The sequence below is a fragment of the Mustela nigripes genome, chromosome 9, assembly GCF_022355385.1.
Source record: "Mustela nigripes isolate SB6536 chromosome 9, MUSNIG.SB6536, whole genome shotgun sequence".
In the NCBI taxonomy this organism is placed as follows: Eukaryota; Metazoa; Chordata; class Mammalia; order Carnivora; family Mustelidae; genus Mustela; species Mustela nigripes.
In genome coordinates, this window is record NC_081565.1 from 7,898,049 (window position 1) to 7,922,551 (window position 24,503).

At 46.3% G+C, this 24,503-nt stretch overlaps 1 protein-coding gene across 5 annotated transcripts in view; it reads right to left on the reverse strand.

The window, feature by feature from the left end:
• The window catches only part of GARNL3 (GTPase activating Rap/RanGAP domain like 3), a 143,658-nt gene that overhangs the window by 92,203 nt on the left and 26,952 nt on the right, over positions 1 to 24,503 (reverse strand). For 2 of the 5 annotated variants that reach the window (XM_059410765.1, XM_059410764.1), the window contains exon 3: positions 14,546 to 14,615. In XM_059410765.1, coding sequence (XP_059266748.1) covers positions 14,546 to 14,615 — 70 coding nt within the window. Of the gene's footprint in view, positions 1 to 14,545; positions 14,616 to 14,686; positions 14,791 to 15,368; positions 15,389 to 15,647; positions 15,986 to 24,503 lie in introns of those variants that run through there. The other 3 variants (XM_059410766.1, XM_059410767.1, XM_059410768.1) reach the window with 3 other exon arrangements.

A 24,503-nucleotide genomic window follows, 5' to 3' on the forward strand; every position in this document is an offset into this window, starting at 1 on the left:
CCCAGAATGAGCTGGCTACAAGCCTGAAGGATGGCCAAGATTGCAGGCAGCAGGAAGAATCAAGGAATGATTTTTCCCTAGAACCTTCTGAGAAGGAGCATGGCCTGCGGTCATGTTGATCTTGGACTTCCAGCCTCCAGAACTGAGAAAGAATCCATTTCTGTTGTTCTAAGCCATCCAGTTTGCGGCCATTTGTGACTGCAGGCCTATGAAATGAATATACTATCGGATCAGAATTTGTACAGTTTTAAGAGAAAAAGGTGATCATTTGGAAGCTTTAAAACCAGCCAAGTTATTCTTGTGGAAGCCATTACTCCAGAGTCTCAGATCTGTAATGGTTGAGAACAGATACCTTCACTTGCTGCCTAAAAACTTCCCCGGAACTCCAGGACAAGGACCCTGTGGTATTGGTTCTGGAGGTCACAGCCAATGGCATCAGATCCAAGGGAGAAAGGCATTTGGATGGGAGGAGGAAAAAGTTGTTTGTGGAAGAGCATCTACATCTTCAGAAAGATTAAACTTTGTTTGAAAGTAAAGACACCAATAAATTATACAAACCCACTTTGTATATAAATTTAATTTCTAAGGGGACATACAGTAAATCTTAACAGTGATTACCTCTAGGTGGTAGGATTACAGATTAATTTTCCTGTGTTTTTCAGTTTATTTCAAATTTTCTATGATGAACATGCATTCCCTTTATAATCAGAGAAGTATATTTAGAAGTGTGCTGGCATCCACACTCAGGCACACACACACACAAAGACTGGGAAGCAATATAAAAAAAAATCTAAAAAGAAAAAAATTTATCAGACACTAGATTTTTAGCAAAATCCATCTTTAAGCTAGTACGTGGACCTCTGGCCGTGAGCTAATGCCATTGGAGACACAACCACAATGAAAGAAGCATGAGCCCTGCTGTCTAGAAAAGGTGAAATGCCCACAACTAATCACAGTGTAAAATACAACAGGTACCACAGAGAAAGGCAAGGGAACTGGGGTTCTTTTTAAAATTTTTTTGAGAGAGCGAGTGAGAGACTGAGAGATGGAGATGGGGAGGAGCAGGGCGATAGGCAGAGGCAGAGGGGAGATGGAGAGGGGAGAGCGAGAATCCTAGGCAGGCTCCACACAGGGCTCGATCTCATGACCCTGAGATCATGACCTGAGCCGAAGTCAAGAGTCACTTAACTGACTGAACCACCCAGGTGCCCCAAGAAATGGAAGGGTCTAACAAGTAAAAGATGACTTTCCCATTGGGGGATCATGTAAGGCTGCTTTGAAAAGAGACACCTATTTCAAGAAGGTATTTCAGAAGGAAAGAGAGCCATAAAGAGGCCCCAGGGGCCTGGGTAATGGTGGGTGAAGGCATGCTGGGATGGATCACGGACTATATAAGCAAAGGTTCCGAAGACAGGCTGGAGAGAGGCTGTGTGAAAGCCTTAAATGTCAGGCTAAACAGTTCCTTTCTTTATTCCATAAACAAGGGAGAGATGCTGAAGGTTGTTTGTTTGAAAGCATCAAGATGATGTTGACAGAGCTGTGTATTTGGGAAAGAACTCTTTATGGCCTCTTTATGGCCTTAAGGAAATCAAAGCCCCCAGACTCAGGTTAATTACAGCTGAGCATTCTGACAATCTGGATGTAATCCTATCAAAACTGGTGGAATGGAAGCTTCGAGATGTCAGGGCGACAAGACGAAGTGCCAGAAGCTCAGGGAAGGAGGAAATGACATAAACGTCACACTAAGAGGGGAGGACACAGAAGCAAACATTCCTGCTCTTTTCTTTTTCCTGTCTCCTTAACAGATCAAATGAAAACCATGTAAAGACCTTAAAGTCACTTCCATTATGGAAGCTTGTAAAAACTGTATACCATTCAGCCTACCCCAGACATAATGAATCAGGGTCTGGGGTTTAAACAAACTCCTCAAGTGACTTTAATGAACAATAAAGTTTGAAGGGCATTGGAAGAGGCCCTCACACAGATAACAGAACTTCTTGGTAAACAGAACCTACTGGGATGAGTTTACGGGACAAGCTCTATCCGGAACAAGTTACTGATCTCTTGGAACTTTGGTTATCTCTCTAGTAAAATGGGGGTAGTAATACCTCATCAGGTGGGTGTGGAATTTGAGTTAGTATACACACATGTACACATATATATTACCATGCACATACATACACATATATATACATGCGTAAGTGTGTATCTATCTCCCCACCACTCAAAAGACTGTCTAGCATTGTCTGTGCCCATCCCTGTAAATAGAGAGCAATCTAGCCATGAAATCTGTCTAGGACATAAATCCAACAGGGTCTGCTAGGAGACTGGATGTGGGGTACGGGAGATTTCCTGGTTTCTGGAATTCGCAACTGAAAAGAAGGTAGCGCCATTCCCTCAGTGGTTTGGGGTTAGGAAGAGGGACAAACTGAGTTCAGTTTGGAGCACGCTGAGGTTCAGCCTCCCACAGGCTTTCCCAGGAGAGACATCCAGTGGGCACCCAGGCAGATGGTTCTAGAGATCTGGGAAGAATATAAGGACGTGTGAGTCACCGTCTGAAGGCAGTAACTGAAGCCACAGGGTAGATCACCAAGAAGGAGTGTGTAGCATGAACAGAGTGTCTGAGACGGAACCCTGAGGAGCCTCAAAATGTGAGGACTGGGCAGAAGAGAGGGAATCCGTGAAGAAGCTGAGGGGGCAGAGCAGGGAGCCGAGGCACAAATCCCAGAGAAGGCATTCACCGGGCCCGTGCTGCACACTGGGCCTGGAAGGTTACAATTAGGAGCGGATTTGGTAGCGATGACGTCTTTGTGACCTTGGCAAGAGCAGACGCAGTGAAGAAGAAGAGGAAGCATCCAAAGGAGGAATTCAGAAGGGAAATTGTGGAACTATCCCAGGGATCAAACACAGACTTCAGACAGTGGCTGAAAGGTGTTCCCAGAGTAATTAAAAAGTCTTCACATCTCTAGAGCAAATGTGGTTTGAGATATTTTGAAAGACTGCGCCACAGTGATAACTACAGTAGACTGATTAAAAGCTGAGGCCAAAAAGCATACAATCCTTTTCTTATACATAAAGGAAACCAAAGTCACTGCTTTAATGAAATGGGTAAGATAGTTTCATATACAAATGAGAATATTAGCTGGGGCTCACGCGTAACAGTGGGGCGTGAAACCGGAAGCCCTCAGTGGTCAGTCAGCCATGGCGGCCATGCTGGACCCGGGGTGTGACTTGCCCTACCCTCACCTGGTGGGGAAAGCAGGGGAAGCCAGCTGTAGAACCCACTATGGATGCTCCAACCAGTGAGATGGGTATGTACCTGAAGAAAGCAGGGACTTGACCTGAGACAGGGCGGGGCTGGAAGGCCAGGGCCTCAGCGGAGGGGTACTGGGAAGTGCCCTCGGTGACACCTCAAACACTCTCCCTCCTGCTGCCCTGGGGGAGGTCTCCCAACCCGCAGGGGGCAGTTAGTGAGTTAAAAGGGTTAGACTGGCTTCTGAGGGCCTGAAAAAGAGCTCTGAATGTTCAGAGCCCCCATGGTGAAATGCTGGAAAACAGACCAGATTCCTTTTCAGCATTAACAGCCCTGAGAGAAGTAAAAGAGTGGTTTTCAATGAGAGAGAGAGAGAGAGTGTCTGTAGTTGTTGGATCCCACAGTTCTGATGGTGGACCTGCCTAAATTCAGAAGTAAGCACACGTTCTTAAAAAGCCTTTTCAAAACAATGAAAAGATTTTCTCTTCAGGAGAACAGCATACAAAGGTATATAACATGATATACCTTTTTTTTTTTAATTTTATTTATTTATTTGACAGACAGAGATCACAAGTAGGCAGAGAGGCAGGCAGAGAGAGAGAGGAGGAAGCAGGCTCCCTGCTGAGCAGAGAGCCTGATGCGGGGCTCCATCCCAGGGCCCTGAGATCATGACCTGAGCGGAAGGCAGAGGCTTTAACCCATGGAGCCACCCAGGCACCCCTAACGTGATATACTTTTGAGCAAGTTAAAGATGTACTTTTGCGACAATGGATAGTACACACTGCTGAGCCCAGTCTGACTGGAAGCTGAGGGGGTGGGTGCAGGGCAGGGGTTGCTCTGGCACAAGATGGGAGAGGCGAAGGACATTACCCAAGAGGCACCAAGAGAGTGTGTGTGTGAGACACATATGAGAAATGTCCCTCCTGGGCATATGAAAAACCACAATCAAGGCAGAAAACTTGATTTCCTGTGAGGAATTTACCAAGTAAACAATCTGTTAACAATTTGTGTCTCTGGTTATATAAAAAATAAACAGTGACACACTGGCCAGAATTTGAAAGTATTTTTCTAGTACACCAGAGAACTACTACACGCCACTACTTGAAGACCATTTGAGTCTGTGAACAAAGACCCAGGAGACGGGTAGAAGGTGTAGGAGCCAGAGACGGGCAGCTGAGCTGGGGTCCCTGTGGCAGCAGGAGATCACGCATCCTGTGGGGAGGGACACGGCAGCGCAGGGATGGGAGGCCACCAGGCAGAGCATGAGCAACCCTGGACCCGCAGAAGGTTGGGAGTAGAGTGTCTCCACGTCTAATTGTTATTGTTGTTGTTTTAAACTCCACACCCAATGTGGGGCTTGAACTCATGACCCCAAGATCAAGAGTTGCATGCTCTACTGACTGAGCCAGCAGGGCACCCCCTCTGTCCGAGTTTTGAAACTAGAGATCATGCTGGTGCTAAGGAAGTAGCTGTTCCCAAGTCTCTTGTGTGGAAAAGTTTAGAGCATTTTTTTTGTATTCTTATGACAGTTTATGTCTATCTTATTTTTAAGAAATGTTTAAAGCACCTTACCAAAATATCTTTTTTTTTTTGTTTGAGAGAGAGAGAGTGTGTATGTGTGTGTGCTCATGTGAGAGGGGGTGGGCAGAGGAGGAGGGAGAGAATCCCAAGCAGGCTCCAGAGTCCAGCGTGGAGCCCGGGGGTTGGGGGTGGGGAGCGGGCTTGGTCCCATGACCCTGAGATCATGACTTGAGAGGAAATCAAGAGTCGGACACTTAATTGATTGAGCCACACAGGTGCCCCTTTCTGAAACATTTTATTCAAAGGAGAAAATTAGATACAGAGCAAGTTCAGAACAAGGGCAGATTAGGTGTGGGTAAATCAAGTAAAAATAAGAGAATCAGATTAGAAAGTCCCTTAAGGTAGTTAGAGGCAAGGCCAGAAAGAGGGCTTCGAGCTTCCTGGAGGACAACGCAAAGAGGAAAAAATCCAAGTCCTTTACAGGCTCCCTACTACCTGTAAGATTAACAACAAACCAGCTTCACAGGGGGAGCATCGTACCTTTGGCCCTGAGCAAAACTTTCCTCATAGGTCCTCTTAAAAGTGAGTCTTTGTGGCACACTGAGAAAAGTCCTCAAGAGCATTCTGTAGGAGACACACCATCTAGTTCTGTATGGCCCTCTTCCACTCTGTCCATCAGGGCAAGTTGAAGGCATAAGATCAAGGCACAGACCAAGAGAAGCAAGTCTAAGAGAGGCCAAGGACAGCAGGCCAAGTGTTTGCAGCTATCTTATGGTTGAGATTAATCCAGGAATTAAATTTAGACCACTGATGGCATGGATGTCTCTTTGGATAATTTTTTATCAACATTTTTCTCAAAATCAAGCTTGTGAAGATGTGGCCAGAAGAGACTTTGAAATTAGATGTTTGAGCTGAAACCTAAGGCAGAGCTTCTCTGTGCTGCTGATTAAGGGCAGAAGAGTAGTTTTCTCTGACAATCAACTTCATTTCTTTAGAAACCCAGCCTTTCAGCAGCGGAGGCTGTAAGAGTTTGGGCTCAGAGACTGAGAGATGAGGCCCTGGGGCTCCTGGAGCCCATGGGAGACCTGGGTTGGAATGTCACTTTCACCCCTCACTGGCTGGGGGACCTCTCTGAGATCATCAGTTAAATGGGGAACCATTCAATCCCCACAAATGTCTCCTGAACCCCCACAACGTGCAGCATAATCAGATAATACCTGCTGCACAGGTGTTTGGGAAGGTTGGACAGGTAAATGCTCCTAAAGCATTTAGCTCAGGGACTGGCACGTAGCCAACATTCAGTAAACATTAAAACTAGTGACAGCAGTAACAAAATAATGATCACGGTCAAAGATTGCTGGCTCCGTTATGATACATAAATAATTTCAGGAGGAAGGTCTCAGATTCTACATCATAGAAGATGGTGGCAAGAATTTTAAATTTTAGCCTGGGAAAGGTTCAAAGTCACCCACAAAGATACCAAAAATATCCGCAAAAGCCCCCACACTTTTAAACCACTTTAACTTACTGGTAAATGCTCGGAGATAAACATGTCTGGAGGTACCTCGCTGAGTCAAGCTGCTATTTAAGACTTCGATACGAGCCAGGTCCATTTTGAAGAAACATCTGCCGAAATGATGATTTTAGCTGTAGAATGTCGCAGTCCTGATGTTCGGATGTTCCTGAGGGAAATCTGCTGGTACCTTCACTAATGTCTCAATTTGGAAATACTACATGGAATATAATTTTTCCCATAAAATGCCTATGAAAATAAAAAGCCTCCTCAACCCTGAATAGAGAACAAAGCTGCACTGTGTCAGGGACGTTGGACGGGCCGCTAAATCACTCATTAGCCAAGAATCATCTTTCTGTACAACAGTCTCACAGGCATCATTCAAATTCGTGCTGGAGCAAAAATACCAATCACTATGTATCAGGCGGCAGGAGTCCTCAACAGTCGAAACCTCACATGTGAAAATCTGCAGATGGCACCAAGTCCACCACAAACCGTTCTTTTGAGGGTAATTAGGCAGCACAGATAGCCTTTGAGGCCACCATGAGTTCATCACAGCAAAACCATGCCATCCTTATGAGGAAGCATTTTTATGTTCCTTTCCTATACAGCAGGGGAGCATGCAAATCATCTAAATGCGGGCTTGAGGGATGAAGGTACAGGCTTAAAAAGGATTGGACAATGTTTATCTGAACTTGACACTGCCTCCCAGACTGTGGCAGCCCCCAGAAGTATCAAGATGGTGGGTTATAGGACAATGGGCAGCGGGGCTGGGAGGGAGAGAGCTGTGCCCACATCATTCATCATTCCTAACATACCAGTTTCGTATCCATTGAGTCAAAGGCCAAGAAAAGATCAATAAAAGCTACAATCAATCTTTGGTTTTCCTGACAGATTTCCATATGAAGTGATGAAGAATGGGCAATGGTGTAATGGCTATGTCTTGCCGAGAATCCTGCCGCGAGAGACCAGACTTCCATTTCTCAAGAAGAAAAATGGCCTGTGTTTTGGATGGAATGCACTGCAAGCTAATGAGGCCAATTATACTGGGGGAGGGGGTCCAAGGGGCTCGTTATTCCTTTCTTGTATTTCTAGTTGATGGGTTAGGCTACTTTCTAATTTCAACCAAATCGAACCATTCATTCACTTGATCGATATTTACTAAGTAATGAACACTAAGCATTGTGCTTGGTGCTAGGGACACAGTGGTAACTAAAGAACCATGACTCCTATTTTTAGGGGGTTTATAATCTGCACCCTTGTTTATGGGATTGAAAAAGGTGTCCAGAACAATGGCCCACTGGCAGATGAAATTTTCACCAGGTGCTTTTAGTTTGACCTTTTAATATCTACCATACAAGGCACTGTTAGAGAGGCATTTGGGGTGTCATATTATTTGAAACTGAATTTTGTCTATTACCTTTTGAGAGGAGCTGCCCCACCCCCAAACTATGCTGAGGAGATGGGTCTAGGTTATACCACATGATCCCACTCCCTGAATACAACCGTGTGAATCAGGGATAAACACATGAACCAGAGGAAGCTATCCTTGACATTCTACTTGAAATCTGAAATTGGACCCAAGAGTGAACAGACTGTGGTGGGCAGTGGAGCTGTAAGACAAAGGGAACTTGGGGGGACTGGAAGTCATTTTAGTGATAAACAACATTTAATAAGAACTCAGAATGTGCCAGGCCCCATGCCAGGTCCTAGACATACAAATATGAACAAGACAGAAGTGGTTCCACCCTCATCTCTGGTGCATGAGAGAGTAGTTAGTAAACAAATACGTGAAATAAATAGAGCGTGCTAAATACTGTTAAGAAAAGAAATAGGAGGCTGAGTATAGGACAGCATGGAGAGAAGGACCTCTTGAGGTAGACGGGTTGGGGAGGCCTCTCTGAGAAGGCAACATTTAAGCTGAGACCAGCCATGAAAAGTGAGGGGAAGCCCGTTCCAGGCAGAAGAAGAGTAAGTGCAAAGGCTCTGGGACAGAACTCTCATGGTCTCGGGACCAAAACAAGGCCAAGCGTGTGAAGCACAGTGAGAGAGTGGCATGAGGGCGTGTGGAAAAGGCAGGCAGAACCCGGATCACTCAGGTTCTTATAGGGCTTTGTAAAGGGTCTGGACTTGGATGGGCAGCCAGTGAAGGGTTTTCAGAAAGAAGAGACATTATATTGCCAATATTTTGAAACATCACCCTGGTGTGAGGACATACATCTAGACAAATGGGGTCGAAGAGAAAACCCAGAAACCAACCCTTGCATGTGTGATCAACTGATTTCAGACAAGGACGCCAAGACCATTCAATGAGGAAAGGACAGTCTCTTCAACAAATGGAACTGGGAAAACAGGATATTGACATGTAAGATAACGAAGCTGGACCCCTATATCATTCCATACACACACAGAATAGCTCCCAATAAATCATAAACCTATCGAATGAACTTGGACCCCTACCTTACGCCATAGACCACATCCAACAACTTGATATGGATCAAGGAAAAACATAAAAGCTAAAAGTATCGAATTCTTAGGAGAAAACAAAGGGGCAGATCTTCCAGACACTGGCTTTGGTAATGACTCCCTGAATGTAACACCAGAAGCATAAATGGCAAAACAAACCAACAAAAGGATGAATCGCACTTCATGGAAACTACAGAATTTCATGTATCAAAGGATATTGTCAACAGATTAAAAGGACAACCCACATAACAAGAAAAAAGATTTGCAGATCACATTTCTGATAAGGGAATTAATATTCAGAATATATTAGGAACTCTTAGAACAACAGTAACTCAGTAACAACAAAGTAAACAAATTGATTAAAAAATGGGCAAAGGGGGTGCCTGCGTGGCTCAGTGGGTTAAGCCTCTGCCTTTGGCTCAGGTCATGATCTCAGGGTCCTGGGATCGAGCATCGGGCTCTCTGCTCAGCAGGGAGTCTGTTTCCCCCCTCTCTCTCTGCCTGTCTCTCTGCCTACTTGTGATCTCTCTCTCTCTCTCTGTCAAATAAATAAATATTTTTTTAAAACATGGGCAAAGAAGGCAAAAAACTTATATACCATTTTTCCAAAGGAGAAATACAAATGACTAATAAACACATGAAAAGATGTTCAATATCATTGGTTATGGGTGAAAGGTAAATCACAATGAGGCACCCCTTTACAGCGCACTAGAATGGCTATTAAACAAAATGGAGGGGCGCCTGTGCAGCTCAGTCATTGTGCGTCTGCCATTGGCTCAGATCATGATCCCAGGGTCCTGGGATCGAGCCCTGCGTCGGGCTCCCTGTTCCGTGGGAAGCATGTTCTCCCTCTCCCACGCTCCCTCCCTGCTTGAGTTCCCTCTCTTGCTGTGTCTCTCTGTGTCAAAAAATAATAAAATCTTTAAAAATTTTTAAACAAAATGGAGCAAATATAGGTGAGATTGTGGAGAAACTAGAACCGTTGTGCATTGCTGGTGGAGACCTAAAACAGTGTGGCCACTATGGAAACATGCTTGGGAGTCCTTCAAAAGTGAAAATAGAATGATCATATGATCCAGTAATTCCACTCCACAGACCCAACAGAACTGAAGAAAGCAGGGACTTGAACCCAGACTGGCAGGCCAGCGCTTACAGCAACATTATTCACAATAGTGAAAAAGGACAAGCAAGCCAAGTGTGCACTGAGATAGATCAATGGATAAGCCAAATGTGGTGCGTCCAAAGACAGAATGCATCCACGAAAGGGAATGAAATTCTGATACGTGCTATAACATGGATGAACGTTCAAAATCTCACACTGAGTAAAACAGACCAGACACGATGGACAAATATTGCAGAATTGTACTTACAGGAGGTCCCTACAGGAGACAAATTCATAGATTCAGAGGCAGAATAGAGGTTACCAGGGCCTGGGGCAGAAGGGCGAATGCAGACTTGCTGTCTAATGGGCATAGTCACTGTTTGGGCTGATGACAAATACTCTGATAGTGGACAATGGTGACAGTGGCATAACGTTGTGAATGTACTTCCTGCCCTCTGAAATGATCCTTTAAAAAATGGTAAGTTTGGGGCATCTGGGTGGCTCAGTCGTTAAGTGCCTGCCTTCAGCTCGGGTCCTGATCCCGGGGTCCTGGGATTGAGCCCCACGTCAGGCTGCCTGCTCAGCAGGGAGCCTGCTTTTCCCTCTCCCACTCCCCCTGCTTGTGTTCCCTCTCTCCCTGGGTATCTCTCTGTCAAATAAATAAATAAAATCTTTTTTAAAAAATGGCAAATTTCCTGTTGTATATATTTGACCATAATGAAAAGAAGTGTTAAAACCCCCCGCCACTGCTGGGAGAGCAGCCCGGAGAGAGGCGACCGTGTGTGCGGGGCTGGCCGGCGGAGGGGTGGCATCGGCGCTGAAAGAGAGAGAGAACGGGCGAGATGAGTGAAAGTCTGACGGCTTCCGGGTCCCAGAAGGCCCAGGTGGGCTTTTCCCGCACTTCATTTCGGTGAGCCTCACCTACACGCGCTCAGAGAACTGCTTTAGACTTGAGCTGGACTGAGTGGGTCTTTGTTCCTTGCAAGGAAACAATTCCTGATGGAGGCAGGGAACAGCCGGGATCGGGTTGGTTCCTAAAGCCGGACCACAGCTCCAGGAGGGCAGAGAACCTGCTTTTCCCTCTGCTCAGTGCCTAGCACTGTGCCTGATGCAAGGGGGCAGGTGCTGCCTTCAATACATGGGCATTGGATGAGCGCTGAGAATCCCCACCATGGGGGATTCTATAAAGGCCTGAGCTTCCACATTCTCACGCACAAGTCATACCCAGTCCAAAAACAAGGCAGCTGAGCCCCCAAATCTGTCCTCATTACTGATGGTAACAGCCAAGCCTGGTTCTTCACAAGGACTTCTACCTCATCTGTTCAAGGTCAAAAGAAGTCGATGCCAAAATTTCAAATTTTGCACCCTTCTACAAATGTTAAGTTTCAGGATGCCCAAGATTTATTGGGTTTCTAACAATTTCATCAAAACAGGTATGTAAAAAAAGTTAAACTTATTTTCTCATGCACATAAAAAACACAAAAGCAAGCTGTTGTTGTTGTTTTTTAAAGATTTATTTATTTATTTGATAGAGAGAGACAGTGAGAGAGAGAACACAGGCAGGGAGAGTGGGAGGAGAAGCAGCCTCCAGGCCAAACATCGGGTTCTATCCCAGAACCCTAGGATCATGACCTGAGCTGAAGACAGATGCTGAAGACAGATGCTTAACCACTGAGCCACCCCCACAGAAACGGCTTTTTTTTTTTTTAAAGGTTTTATTTATTTATTTGACAGAGAGAGAGACAGAGATCACAAGCAGGCAGAGAGGCAGACAGAGGCAGAGAGAGAAGCAGGGTCCCCGCTGAGCAAGGAGCCCGATGCGGGGCTCGATCCCAGGACCCTGATCATGACCTGAGCTGAAGGCAGCGGGCCAACCCACCGAGCCACCGAGGCGCCCCCAGAAACGGCTTTTAATAATTTCCTGGTGGTCATAGAGGAGAGTAAATGTCTCCTTCCTTAAAACACAGGAGTCAGAATTTCAAGAGATCTTTAGATGGCAAAAATGGAACTTGGCTCATTTGATTTTTCTCAATCATTCCAATCACCAGGGCGTGCCATTACTAATAAGGGAAAAGTTGACACAGCCTAATTTTACAAAAGGAGGGGAACTGTTACCTCGAGAATTGTTTATAACGATGTTGGGCTATCACACAGTTAAAATGGTAACATGAGGACTATATCATGAGAAGACATTCACAAAACACAGCTGAATAAGGAAAGAGGAAGACAAAATTATATGTGTAATTTGATTACAGCTAGGTGGAACCGAGGTTAGTCGTTATAAAGATTGGAAGGTACCAAAATGAGATGAAAAAAGTGGCAATGGGGCAGGGAACTTATATGTAGGGCTTTTAAATCCATTTTAAAAATTTAGTTTATACTATTTTAAAAGTCAGCTAGAAAGACACACACACACACACACACACACACACACACCGATGGCTCCAGAGCAAAAACCTGAACAAATGGAAGGAAGAATTCTGGTCACTGAGCTGCCTCATGAAGTTGAAGATGACCGAGGACAAGCCTGGGGTTCTTTCTCTAAGGCAGGGTTTCTTCAAGTGTGATCCTGGGACCAGTGACATCACCATCCCTGGGGAACTTGCCAGAAACAAAAATTCTGGGTCAACCCCAGACCTACCAGATTGGAAAGTCTGGGGATGGGAGCCCAGCAGTCTGTTCTGAGAAACGCTCGACCTGCTCAGATGCGAGCTTAGGTTTGAGAACCACTGCTCTCAACTACCTCCCCGGTCTGACCGTCTGTGGTTTCCCCCAAGTCTATAAAGAGTCCATCTTTCACACCTTTGAGCTCTTCCCAAACACCACTTTCACAGTTTACGAGAGCTTCATGGGACTTTCTGGATCAGGTCCAAAGTCCACCTGCAAGCCAGGTCCTCCCCTTTGGCCACCAAATTTCATCTTTACCACCACGGCTGGCTACCTACCGTGGCCTGTGTTTATGAGTGTCGTCTCACTTAATCTCCTGACAACCCTATACGATAGATAATACTAATATCCCCAGTTATATAATATATAGTAATGTATAATAATGTATTATCCCCACAGATGAGAGAAAGGAGGCCAAAAGAAGTCCAAGATCGGACAACTAGGAAATGATGGGAAAAAACGACTTCATGGCACAACTTCTTCAGCACCACTGAGGTTCAGAGAAACGCACAGACGGTGGTAGGTGCTGGAGTTGGTAAGTGAAGCCAGGCCTGATTTCCAAGCCTGCTTGCTTTGTGGCCAGTCAGCTATGCTGCCTCACACACTCTGCAAGGCAGGGCCATTTGCTCACTGGCCCTGGCATACATCACTGCCAAGAATCACATTGTTTGCAAATATCCACTGTCTGTCTTCTCTACCACCAACCCACGTCCGTCCGTCCTACCGCCTCCGCGAGGCCTTCCCGGCTGCTTCCCCAAGATCCCTGGCTAGGATGGGTCACTTCCTCCCCTCTCTTCACCCCCACCAGGCCCTATTCTGTATCCCTCTCCAATATTTACCCATTCCCCGCCCTGAATTACATAGTTCTACACTTGCTCCTTCGGGGGAGGTGGTGGTCTGAGTTGGCCCGGTGCCACCAGCAACACAGAACGCGCATTGGTGGAGTCCATCAATGTGTCTTTTATGTGATTCAACTCATTTTCTAGATATTTTATGTATCTTATCTGCCCAGCTCAAGACACTAAGCTCCTTAAGAACAAGGACCAAATCTTTTACTTATTTTATGTTTTCAAGAATACTCAGCCCTGGGCCAGATGCACAGCCAAGTCTCTAATACATGAGTGAATTCTAATCAAATGCTACTGGTACACAACTCCCGTATAATTTTTCCTACTACTTAAACCCTGCAAATTGCAGCATATATTAATGGAGGAAAATTGGGTACTACAGAAATGGATCCAAGCAACTCATTTATTGTAAATAGATAGAAATAATAAATTCAATGTTTTTAATAGTGTTAAATAATAACAAGAGAATTCTATGAGCACATTTTCCTGAAAATTTGTTCAAATTTCCATGCAACGAGGGGGGGGGTATCACAGTTCTGTCCTTTAAAAGACTGAAGCTAAAATATGCCTTCATTATTCCTCTTTTAAAATGAAAGTATACTATTTTAAAAGATCATAACATAAATCCTAATGTCTCTCATAAGGAAAATGTGGATATTTTCATTTCAGGTATCAATCATCTATTACAGTATATTCTAGCCCAACAAATATACTTTTAACAGGAAGAAAAAAAAATCTCATCAATATTCTCACTCCTACCACATACCCAGAAAGCAAAGGTACAGAAAATCAAAACATGTATTTCAATCATCTTTAAACCTCAAAAACTAGATTTATCAACTTTTAGGAATAAGATAATATAAAAACCAAATGCTGCCTCTCTTAATTCATAAATCATTTGATTACATACCCCAATGATATGCAACCAGAGAAAAATACCCAGCCACAACATATTTTTAACAAACTGGAAGGCACAGATTAAGAGTACGTAACAATAAAAACAAATAAAGATGATCAAATTATTATGGCCTTTCAATAGGCATTTTTCTCCCATCCCAGCCTTACACGGTATCCACATGGTCTGACAGTAAATATACAACAAAAGATCTGATGAGTTTGGCGATGCTCTAATTCTAAATCAATGTACTACCACTGAACAGACAGTGTAAACTTACCAGCTCCACAGATCCATAATGTTTCCTACTGAAATCCCCACGTCTACAGCCTAGGTCTTCCGAGACAGAGCTGGAACAAAAATGCTTCATCAGTATTATACATAGCGATCTGGCCACAAACCTTCTGCAAAAATCAACTACCATTTGCAACAAGGGCTGCTATGGAACCGGCTTTGCCCCAGCTCCTCACTGCAGGGGAGCCTCCTTGCAACAGACACAGTCCCCAGCAGCCATTGCAGAGCCCGCGTTCACGGAGCCCTCGGTAAAAAGAAAAACACCCGAGTCATCCCTGGAAGTATAGGCAATGATTGAATTAAATATTTAGTCGTTTGCAATCGATTGAGATTTCCAAGGCTACTGGTGGTTTATAATTTCATTTCTGTATAACCAAAGGGGATGAGAAGCCTTGCAGTAAACTTGAGGCCAGGGACAAAGCTTGCAATTATCTTTCGTTTAAGAGAGCCTCTTTGTCCCAAATATTCACCGTAAAAATAACCAGCATTATTTGATGCTATAGAGCAGAAATGAAACTTTAAATAGGAGGAAGAAACTTCCAAATCCTGGCAGGCCCCACCCCACCCCTTTTCATTTACGACAACATGACAATATGAAAAAAAAAAAAAAGAGAGAGAGAGAGAGAGAGCAGTACTGACAGAAAACCTAAAGATCTAACTTCAAGGATCGATCTTTAGTTTTTATGTAGCAATAGCTAATACTTCCCCCAGCCCCAGGGCCTCCCCCCACCCCCACCAAGGCTTAAGTCAGATAAGAAAAGTCACACGCATTGTGAAGAGCAATTAAAACCAGGGCAAAACTCTCTTACTGCATTTACATCTTGAATGCAGAGTTCCATACTCAAAAGACACACATCTTATCGAGGAGTTGGTCTGTGTAGGACCCCGAGCGGTGCCCCCAAGCTGGTGCTCCTGAAACCACCGGAGCTCCACAGAACAAGCAAGCAGCTTTAACAAGTTTTTTTTTCTTGTAGATGTCATGCAAATAACTCTCCCCAACCCTAGGAAACCAAATTGCACCAGAGCTATACATTCCATCGCTCCAAAATATTTGGGATCTAACATGCAAAGAAAGGTGCATTTTGTACCTTTTCATCCTTCCTTAAAAGGTAGCTACATTTTCTAAATTACAGCCTTCTTGGCAGGCTCAGAGAGAGACTGACTGCACTGGTTAGCAGCCACAGACCTGACTCTTTGCCAGGACACTCTTTGATAGGCTCCAAGCAAGACAGCACGAGAGAAACGAGGGTCTATTGGTATTCTGCTTCCACCATTTCACAGAGATGGCTGAATTAATCTTATACAAGAAATTTAACCTTTTGTAGTCCTCACTTCCCTAGCAGAAAATGTGCAACAAATTAACGAATGCAGCTTGGAAGGGTGCCCCAGATGCTTCCCAGGCTACCAGGCTTCCAGACACTGGGTTTTTCTACCCCTGAGAAGAGTCTCTGAAAGAGATTTAAAACTTCTTCCATGGCCTATTCCGGTCTGTATTAAATATGTCCTCTAGGCCCATTTTCTTAGCCTGTTCTGAAAACCCTCCGGGAGAATACCGCCAGTGCCCTACATAACAGTTTCCAGATCCTTCCCCGCGGCCCTGGGTTACCGAGAGAGTGGGGTCTAGTGATAGGAGCGTCTCTGCACCAGGTCAGAGATGGGGTGCAGAGTGAATGCCCAATGGCTGGTGATTGAGAGCTCTGTCTGCCCTGCTCAGCTCACTGCTTCAGTTTGGGGGGGGGGCACTGCCCCACCACCAACAGCCGCAGCAGCTTCTAACACAAATGACCAACATTGTGAGAAGAGGAAAGGATGCCAGGCTCTGGGCCCCTCCCTGGACCGCCCTAAGCACCACCGAGGGTGTTCTCAGATACACTGCCAGCTCCCTAACTTTGCCAACAGCCAGAAACTAACACAAAAAGAGATGACAGCCCCGCATCCTGGGGCAACCACATCCTTCGAAGCTGCCTAGCGGGAAAGCAGTGTCCTATGAAAACAACCCATAGAGACAGAAACAGAACATCTGCTATCAGTTGCCCTTTTCCCCCTCTAATTACATTTCCTGCATTTGGCTGCGGAGACAGTGCTTGCTAATGGCGAGAGCCAGGCTCAATGACACTGGGAGCCTTTCTGCGGCTGCAGGAGGCACTCGACCCCCATGTTACCAAACCCTCCAGCCTCCCCAGCTCCCTCCCCAGGCTCCCTGGCCCCTTGGCACCCAGCACAGGAGATACGATTAAAGGAGTTCCCCAGAACTCCTAGAGAGTTTGGTTCTCCTGCGGGTCCCAGGATCTGGCCTACCGCTCGGCACAGAGCGGACACGCAGGAAAAGTGTATTGTATCGATGAAGGTATCCGCCCGTCTGGGTCTCACTCGCTCCAAGGCAGGCTGCCTGTTGACAGTTTCCATCCTCAGCCACTGGTCATTAGTCCGTCAGGCAGTCCTGGCCCAAGGAGCAAACACTGCGATGTGCCCGCCAAAACCTAGTCTCTTTTCCTCTTGGGCTTGCCGCGGGATGACATCTCCCACTTGCCACGGGATGACATCTCCTAGCCCTTCTTGCGGGGCGCGACCCCTTGACTGAGCTCTGGCCAAGAGAATTCGGGCAGAAGCGCTAACGCCATGTCTAGGAGCTTCCTTTCCTGCCCCTTGGCCAGCAGGGTGGAAGGGACCACAAGGACCTGCAGGAGACCAGAGCTTCAAGAGGGAAAAGACCTGGTCTCCAGGAGACCAAGGCCACACCTCCGGGAACATCTGTACTAGAATACGCCGCGAGCAAGAAATCGACGCTGAGTTGGGTCAGTCTCATAGCATTTCGGTTTACCTGTTAAAGCTGCCGTGTCACCCGAACTAATACGGAAGTGGGTACCCTGCAGTCGGGGTGCTACCATAGCAACGGCCTAAAATACATGGCACCTGCTTGGGAGGCAGGCAGCTGCCAGGGAGGAAATTGATCTCGGCGGCTGGGAGGATGGAGGATGGAGATCGAGGGGACACGGGCAGAATATATGATAAAACGTAGCCCTACGGTTACGTGGGAGGGGGCCCCGTGCCTTCTGAGCCTGCAGCCCGAGGGAGAGTAGCCGGACACTGCAGTGGGGCTGCTGCTCCTCGGTGACCTCAGCAAAGTTGCTTTTTGGTTTTTTGTTTGTTTGTTTGATAGAGAGCCTTCGGCTCAGGTCATGATCTCAGGGTCCTGGGATCAAGCACTGCATCGGGCTCTCTGCTCAGTAGGGCGCCTGCTTCCCCCCCTCTCTCTGCCTGCCTCTCTGCCTACTTGTGACCTCTCTCTCTGTCAAATAAATAAATAAAATCTTAAAAAAAAAAAAAAAAAGAAGAAGAAGAAAAAGAAGAAGAGAGGAGCCCAGGCAAGAACCGGCCTGGTTTCACACAAAGGAAGAAGGGAACAGAGAAGGTCTAGAGACTGAGGGCCCCACAGGCTTGAGAAATCACTGTTTCTGGACTGTTTCTTGACTCCAAACAGGACGAGACTGCACTGGTTAGCTTTAACCCTTGTTAAAGCTGCTTGCTTGTTCTGTGGAGCTCTGGTGGTTTCAGGAGGGGTACCTCTTCCAGACCCAGCCCGTACAAATGTCCCATGCATAATCCTTGCTGTCTTTCCTCACCCGCTGGCTGACTGGAGAGGGCTCTGAGGACCAACAGGGGCAAAGCCCCAACAAGGAGCGGGCTTGGTCCCCGAGTGACCACAGAGAAGATCCCCAGGGACATGAGTGAAAAGTAACTTTTATTATTTTATGTCACTAAGATTCAGGGTTTATGACAATAGGTGATTTTATCTTAGAGGATACAGTTCTCTGTCGTTAACAGAGAGGAGAAGAGGAACTCCCACGGAAAGAGGTGGTCCGAGGGCTGACGGGCCGGAATGACTCTCGGGGGTCAGCAGATTGCGGGCCCCCCCAGATACCTGTTACAGCAAACAAAGTTTTATTGGCATACGGCCATACACTTTGGTTACAGGGAGTCTGTGAGGGCGTCTGCGAGGGCGTCTGTGAAGGCGTCTGCATCACGATGGGGCAGAGCCCAGCAGCTGTGACAGAGACAGAGACGTTATGGCCCACAAAGCTGAAGCTATCAACTGTCTGGCCCTTTACAGAAAAAAAGTTTGCCTGACCGTTGTTGCATAACCTCGCAAATCCCTATTGCTGGTTTCAGGCCTCCTGGCAGACTGGGGTTAATAAGGCAATGGAAATACTGGAGTCCCTCAGCATCCCTGGGGGAAGGTTTCTAAAAATGCAGATTCCCTGGCCCCATTCCCAGAGGCTATGACTCAGCATGGCTGTTACTTTAACAAACAGCCGGGATTCGGATGCAGGTGGTCCACAGACAGTGTTGTGAACAATACTGCCCTTCCAGATGATTCTGGAATCCCCGGGAAAACCCGTCAGCCATGCTGCAGCACTTTCATCAGGAGGGACAAGGCCGTGTTTGTTTTCAGGGGAGGACGTGTCATATGGCCCTTACGCGCGTGTGACTCATTCACAGATGCATAAGTTGTTAACCTCTCTGGCCAGTGGTTCCCTCCTGTATGAAATGTGGCTCATAGTATCGCCTACTTAACAGGGTTAGAAAGGATAAATTAGAACAAATAAAAGTTTCTTTTAAGCACAAGTTCTGTCCCATAAAAACTCCTCAATGCGTGTTAGCTGTTGTATTATGGCTCTTATTAGTGGGATGAGTTCTCAGGTTGTTAGAGCCCTGGAAAGGGACATTCGACATAAACAATTATCCGCTCTGTAGAGAGTTTTAAATAAAACATCACACCCCCACAGAAGAAGAGGAGGTTTGGGGCCAAGTGCAGCCTCGCAGCTCAGCATCACGTCTCCTCCCTCACAGGGCTGCCCTCGCAGTGTGACCCCACCTAGAGAGTACTTGGGACCCAAGAGCATGTCACCAGCACAAGTCAGGTGCAAAAAAGAACCGGAGAGTTCGAGTTCCTCACTCCCATGCAATTTGTTCTGGGCTTTAAATATAAACGGTGTTTTAGCAAATTAATGTGTGAGGATGCTGGGTCACGCCTTGCAAGTAGGCACAGAGCTGAGGGCTTTCGTGTTACGTCTCCAAGTAAGGCCTGGGAGGAAAGCAAAGACTTCCAGCCCCGCAGAGGCTAGAAAAAAATTACCGTTATATAAATCAGGTTCCCGGAAAGCAGGACAATCCCCTCCAGAGAGTCAGACTAAATAAGGAAAGAAAGGAAGCTGACACTCGGGGATACGGGTCCTTTACTTGACTGACCTGGAGATTAGTGATTCCCCCTGATGACCAGCCAGACCCCACTAATCCAGGCCCCTGTCACTTCCAGTCCTGCTGGAACAGTTAACAGCGAGTGTGGGGACTCTTCCTGGGTCAGCTGATAGCATTTGTGAAAAGCGACAGGCAGATTTTCAGAAGCCCACTGACTAGCAGAGTTCAATGTCAAGAGGCCTCAGCCCTCTTGATCAGCAGAGAGTAAGAGACAGAAGGGAGAGATCCCCCGGTCTGAGGAACAGAGAGGCTAAACAATGAACCAGACTACAGATTTCCGCCTAAACGGAGCCTGAGCCTCTGAACACCAGGAACCAGAACAGCTTGGACCAGTTGTCTCTTCCGAAGGTAAGGGACACCTGAAAAGCAGAGATGTGATCATACAGTGATTTCCAAAGATGAAATGGAAGAATTTTGTCCTTTTCTGAAGACAGTTCAGATACAAGGAAGGAAGAAGTCAGCAGGCAGATTTGTAGAGTGTAAGAAGCCCTGGAAATCAGGGCCCCTTGGTTCTTGCTTCGGACAGCTCTCTGTCCCCTATCCCGTTTCTGGGGCTGGGGTGTCACGTGTTCCTTGACCAGGATCTTCAGCATACCCTTAGCACGACCCCCCAGCCATCAGGCAGTCAGACAGGACTTGGAGCTCAGCTCTCTGGCACACCAGCTCTGTGACCTCAGGCAAGTTACTTCCCCTCTCTGAGCCTCCTTCCTCGCCTGTAACATGGGCTAAAATAATATCCATCTCCATGGGAAGATAGAAAGACACCATAACGTGCTTAGTACAGCACCAGACACATAGTAGCCACTAAATAAATGTTGGTTATTCCAAAGTCCAGGGACCTTATCTGTCATGGTCATCACTATGCCTTGTGTGTCTTACAGAGTGGTTCATAGCCGACTGCTCCGTAAACGCTGGTTGGATCAATGAATCATTAAGTGACAACGTATGTTCACTTTTGCTCTGCTTATACTCAGGTGGCTCCTGCCTCCTCCTCATTCCCCTTCCTCACCCCCGACCTGCCGTTAGATTTTCTGACAACCTCTGGATGCATCTGATGTTATTCACTAAGACACCCTTTTCACCTGAATCCTCTTTCTCCAACTTTCTGGAACATCTTCCTCCAACAGTATTTATGTATCCACTGAGTTTCCGACAAAGACATGTCTTTGGAATTCACCTGGTTCTCTACTATAATTCAAGCCTTCTGGCAATTCCCTGCAAAGTTCCTATCGATAACGATCCCTACCAGCACCTCTGAAATTCTCTCTCTACATAAAAAACAGCAACCCTACCAAACGCTGGCAAGGATCAGAGTAGCCAGACCCTTCACACATCTCGGTGGGAATGGAAAATGAGAAGCTAAGCCTCTTTGGAAAACAGTTTGGCAGTGACTTAGAAAATTAAACATGCAGTTACCCATATGACCCAGTAATCACACTCTTGGGCATTTATCCCAGAGAAATGAAAATGGATAGTCACAAAATTCTGTACACAAATGCTTTGTAGCAGCTTTCTTTAGAATACCTCCAGGCTGGAAAAAAAAATCCTAGAAGTCCTTGAAAGGATAAATGGTTAGGGTGCACCTGAGTGGTTCAGTTGGTCAAGCATTCAATTCTTGATTTTGGTCATGATCTCAGCAGTCACGAACTTAGGGTCGTGTGGGATCGATCCCTGCATCAGGCTCTGTACTCAGGGGGAAATCTGCATCTCTCCTTTCCCTCTCCCTCTGCCTCTATCTCGGTTCACACTTTCTCTAAAATAAATAAATAAATCCTTTTTAAAAGGGCAGGAGGCAAATGATTAAACAAACCATGGCATATCCAGCTCATGGGGGTATTGCTCAGTAATTAAAAGAACAGCTGATAAACCAACATTAATTTCCAGGGAATTATGGTGCATGAAGAAGCCAATCCTAGAAGGTTACAGACTGTGTGACTCCATTTATCTCACATTCTTGAAATGACAAGACGGTAGGGAGGTGGGTGTGGCCATGAAGGGCTGCTTGGGGAGCGTGTGGTGAGGAAGTCATGCCCTGCCTGGCCTGTGGTGGTGGCTGAACAAACCCATAGGTGTGACGGGACTGAGTGTAAAACAGGAACTGAGGACCAGTAGGCTGTATCCACGATAACTTTCTGGCTGCGATACCGCACACCACGGATGCAAGATGCTACTGTGGGGGAAGCTGGGTAGAGGGCACGAGGGATCTCTCTGTGTTCTTTCTTTCTTTAAAAGATTATTCATTTATTTATTTATTTGACAGACAGAGATCACAAGTAGGCAGAGACGCAGGCAGAGGGAGAGGGGGAAGCAGGCTCCCTGCTGAGCAGAGAGCCCCCCTGGGATCATGACCTGAGCTGAAGGCAGAGGCTTTAATCCACTGAGCCACCAGGCGCCCCTCTTTCTTTTTTTTAAAGTAAGCTCTACGTCCAACGTGGGGCTTGAACTCACGGCCCTGAGATTAAGAGTTGCACGTTCTTCTGACTGAGTCAGCCAGGTGCGCCTCTCTCCATCTTCTTCCAACTTCATATGAATTTATGATTCTCTCAAAATAAAAAGTTTCATTAAAAAAAATTCTATCTTTCCCTCATTGAATAAATCATTCCTGAGCACATGTGAGGTACCAGGTACTGGGCTCAGGTACTAAACCTGAGATGTGTGGTGGTTCCTGCTCTCATGGTGCTTACAGTTTGGGGGAAAACATCAGGACACGGGACTTCATGGGAACTTCATGGGAATATGGTGCGAGCAAAGCACACCTGTGTAGGGCAAAGACGGTAAATCAGAACAGCCTCTTTTATCCCCTCACTAGTAGCATATGCAATCTTCAGGTGTGGGTTCCCAGAGCAGAAGCCTGGGCGGGGGGTGGGGGTCTGTCCCGCTTTTCACAGCTCAAGATCCATCATCCAGAAAGCGGAGAACCATGACCTATGAGAGGATTCCTGCCAATGTAAGGTCTATGCATCTGCTCTTCCCCTTCCCCACTGTTCAATGACCTGAGCTTCCTTTTTCCTATGAGGTCAAGACTGGAGAACTTTTCAGCTCCGAGGATAATTTGCGCCCAGGAGGCCCTTACAGACATGATCACCAAGTGTTAACACAGAAAATGGTTCAAGGGAAAAAAAAATCAACAGATAACACATGTTGCTGCATACCTCCCTTGATTACCTGCAGATTTTGCTGCTTTGGGGAAAGGCCTCCAAGGTCTGTCTCCCCAGGTCCTTAGAGTTTTTCCAGTCAGGTGTGCAAGATCTGCCTCTGGCTGTACCCAGGCCCTAAAGGGAGGCATGCTATCCATAGCGGGCACTTTGGAACAGTCCCCCGCTGCCAAGAACCCTAGAGAATACCCAGGTCATTCTCGCGCTTGTGATTCAGATTAGTGTGGTCCTTGGACCTGAGCCAGTGAGAAATGCAGACTCTCAGGCCCTACCCCAGACCTAATGCAACACATAGCATGAGCCCCTAAGGATTCACATGCCTGTTGAACTTGGGGAAGCACTGATTCTAGATCCTGGTTCTCAAACCTAGCTATAATCAGAATCATCTGGATTTTTTTCTCTAATCTATTTTATGATGAACTATCTCAAGACAGAGAGAAACAACAAGAGGAACATTATAGACAGACTTGAAACCCCTGGGTGCCTCGCTTTGATCCCACCGTCATTTCTCCCTCCCCTAAAATAATCACTAAATAATTAGGTTTATACTTCCTGCTCATATTTTTGTATTTGTGCTGTGAGCTTATCCATAAACAATATGGGATATTATTTAGCATGTTTTAAAACTTTATACAAATATCATTACTACTCAGGTCTTCCGGCAGCTCATTTCTCTGGATGAACAATTTGTTGTTGGGATTTGCACACGTTGGTACCCGTTAGCTCTGACTCATTCACATATACTGCCGTTGAGTAGCCTTCTGGATTACTGAGCCACTGTTCTTCCAATCTCCTTCTGTTGGACATTTCGATTGCTTCCAGTTCTTATTATTTATTTATTTATCTTTAAAGATTCTATTTATTTATTTATTTGTCAGAAAGAGAGAGAGAGAAAGCACACAAGCAGGCAGAGAGGCAAGCAGAGGCAGAGAGAGGCAGGCTCCCTGCCGAGCAAGGAGCCCGATGTGGGGCTCGATCCCAGGACCCTGGGATCATGACCTGAGCCGAAGGCAGCGGCTTTAACCCACTAAGCCACCCAGGTGTCCCTGTTTCCAGTTTTTAAACAGTGCTGTAACCAACATCCTTTTATATCTCTCCTCTGGTACAGTGGCAGTCATGTCCCCAGATGACACACCCAGGAGTGAAACTGCTGGGTCATAGGTGCATCTTTATTTTTTCTACGCACTGCAGATTTGTTTCCAAAGTGAGTGGAGCTATTTACTCTCCCAGCTGCAGCCCGGGAGTCATGGGGGCTCCGTTTCCTCGTTAACACTTGCTGTTGATGGAAGCTGGTTTGGGCCAGTCTGAAGGACAGGAAATAGTGTCTCACTGAGGTGTGGCTTCTATCTGCACCCTCCTGATAACACAAGAGCTGGGACATCTCTCCTTTTGCTTACTGGACACGAGGGCTAGCTGTTCTGGGATTTACCTCTTCCTGCTTCTTCACCCACTCCCTTTCTGTAGGCTGCTGGTCTTTTCCTAACTGATTTATAAGAATTATTGGGACGTTCTGAATATCAACTCTTTCTG